This window comes from Arabidopsis lyrata, assembly GCF_000004255.2.
Source record: "Arabidopsis lyrata subsp. lyrata unplaced genomic scaffold ARALYscaffold_5, whole genome shotgun sequence".
Lineage (NCBI taxonomy): Eukaryota > Viridiplantae > Streptophyta > Magnoliopsida > Brassicales > Brassicaceae > Arabidopsis > Arabidopsis lyrata.
The window spans coordinates 4,728,257-4,730,128 of NW_003302551.1; the positions used below are offsets into that span (position 1 = coordinate 4,728,257).

Below are 1,872 nucleotides of genomic sequence, written 5' to 3' on the forward strand. Positions count from 1 at the left end.
GAGAAAGAGGATGGAGAAGATAGAAATTAGGTTTTGATTTTTAATTTGAGCTTATTCTTATTTTTTGGCTAAGTGTTGGCGGTCTGGGCAAATGTTTCGTTAAATATTGGTGGTCCTAAGTGATTTTAGTTTCGGCTATGTTATTATAGGGTTTAGCGTTTCTGAAATGCTATAATATTGTTACCAAAATTCAAGTATCATCTTTAATATCAGTTACTAAAAATACGCGATCGTAATGTGCTATCAATACTCATATTTTTTTAGTACTACGTTTTTAGCATATTTCATTTCATTTTCCTTGGTTAAAATTTCTTGTTTTATATTCATCATAAAGGGACTAATACATAAGATAAAAGAACAGAGGTTGCATACATTCCCTTGGGCTAAACAGATCAAATTTAAAATATTGAGTACCTTGGAACCATAAACCCAAAGTATTAGTGGAACGCGGGATTTGACGTCTCGCGTAACAAGTGTCATGAACACGCAGGTCAATCGTTTTGAACAGTTGTTGAACACGCCCGTAGACTCTTGTTGTTGAACATCCTCTCTCGCCCAATTGCTACTTGATGGAGAGTGATGACGGATTTGTTTTGTCCCTGAGAACGGAGACATAAAAGGAAGTTTTCCCAGCTTGAGAACCCCATAAAGTGAAAACCGAGCCCTTGACCTTCTTATGTATGTCGAAAATAAACAAATATTTATTCCCGTGACCTTCTTAAATAGATACACCAAAGAGAAGAAAACAAACTTAAAGATCTTCGTGCGATTATAGATTCGACATTGTGTTCTATCGTGGTTTCATTCTTGTTCGTGAGCGTGATATTCGTGCAGGTGTTTTGAAGAAAGTTAGGCTTCGGGAATTAACTTACCCTTATTTTTATCTTCAAGAGTTCATGTAATACAAAAGAATGGTAGACTAAAAGAACGGTTCTTCATTTAAAATAATAGGAATGCGTCGTAATTGCTTTTCGTTTGAGTGTTTGAATCTATACCAGAATTAGGTCAATGAGTAGGTAGGAAAACAAAACCTCCTTAAGTTAAAAAACTTGAGGATTTGAAATTGTAATGAATTAAAATAATCCATGCAATTTAGGTATGCAATTCATATACAAGACTCATGTAAGGTCAATGATACGAACTACAAAATTTAATTTTGCAAAGGACTTCATATAGATTGCAAGCAACCTTTACATAAAGAAAAGAAAAAGCATAAAACCATGAGAACATTTTGTAGCAAAATGTTTAATCCAATAGCAAGAAAATTAAAATTTATTAGATATGAATAGCATCAAGAACAAAAGCAAATATGAAATGAAATAAAACTCGGCAGCTTATATAAGAATCTCATTACAATTTCGGGCAATACGAAGGTGGAGATGAAGCTTAGTACTCAGTTTTTGGAGAAGGTGAGTACGATGGTGGTGGTGGAGAACTGTAGACATATGGTGGTGGAGGAGATTTGTAGTCTACCTTAGGTGAAGGTGAGTAGTATGGTGGTGGTGGTGAGCTGTAGACATATGGTGGTGGAGGTGATTTGTAGTCAACCTTAGGGGAAGGTGAGTAGTATGGTGGAGGAGGTGAACTGTAAACGTATGGTGGTGGAGGTGATTTGTAATCAACCTTAGGGGAAGGTGAGTAGTATGGTGGAGGAGGAGAACTGTAGACGTACGGTGGTGGTGGTGATTTGTAGTCAATCTTAGGAGAAGGTGAGTAGTATGGTGGAGGAGGTGAACTGTAGACGTACGGTGGTGGAGGAGATTTGTACTCTACCTTAGGGGCAGGTGAGTAGTATGGTGGTGGTGGTGAACTGTAGACGTACGGTGGTGGAGGAGATTTGTACTCTACCTTAGGCGCAGGTGAGTAGTATGG

At 37.4% G+C, this 1,872-nt stretch overlaps 1 protein-coding gene across 1 annotated transcript in view; it reads right to left on the bottom strand.

Moving 5' to 3' along the window:
* Positions 1 to 1,208: 1,208 nt before the first annotated feature.
* LOC9313183 (extensin-2) overlaps positions 1,209 to 1,872 on the bottom strand; it is a 2,325-nt gene continuing 1,661 nt past the window's right edge. The window contains exon 2 of the mRNA XM_002877069.2: positions 1,209 to 1,848. Within this exon, the coding sequence (XP_002877115.2) occupies positions 1,387 to 1,848 (462 nt within the window). The 3' untranslated portion in view covers positions 1,209 to 1,386. The remainder of the gene's footprint in view (positions 1,849 to 1,872) is intronic.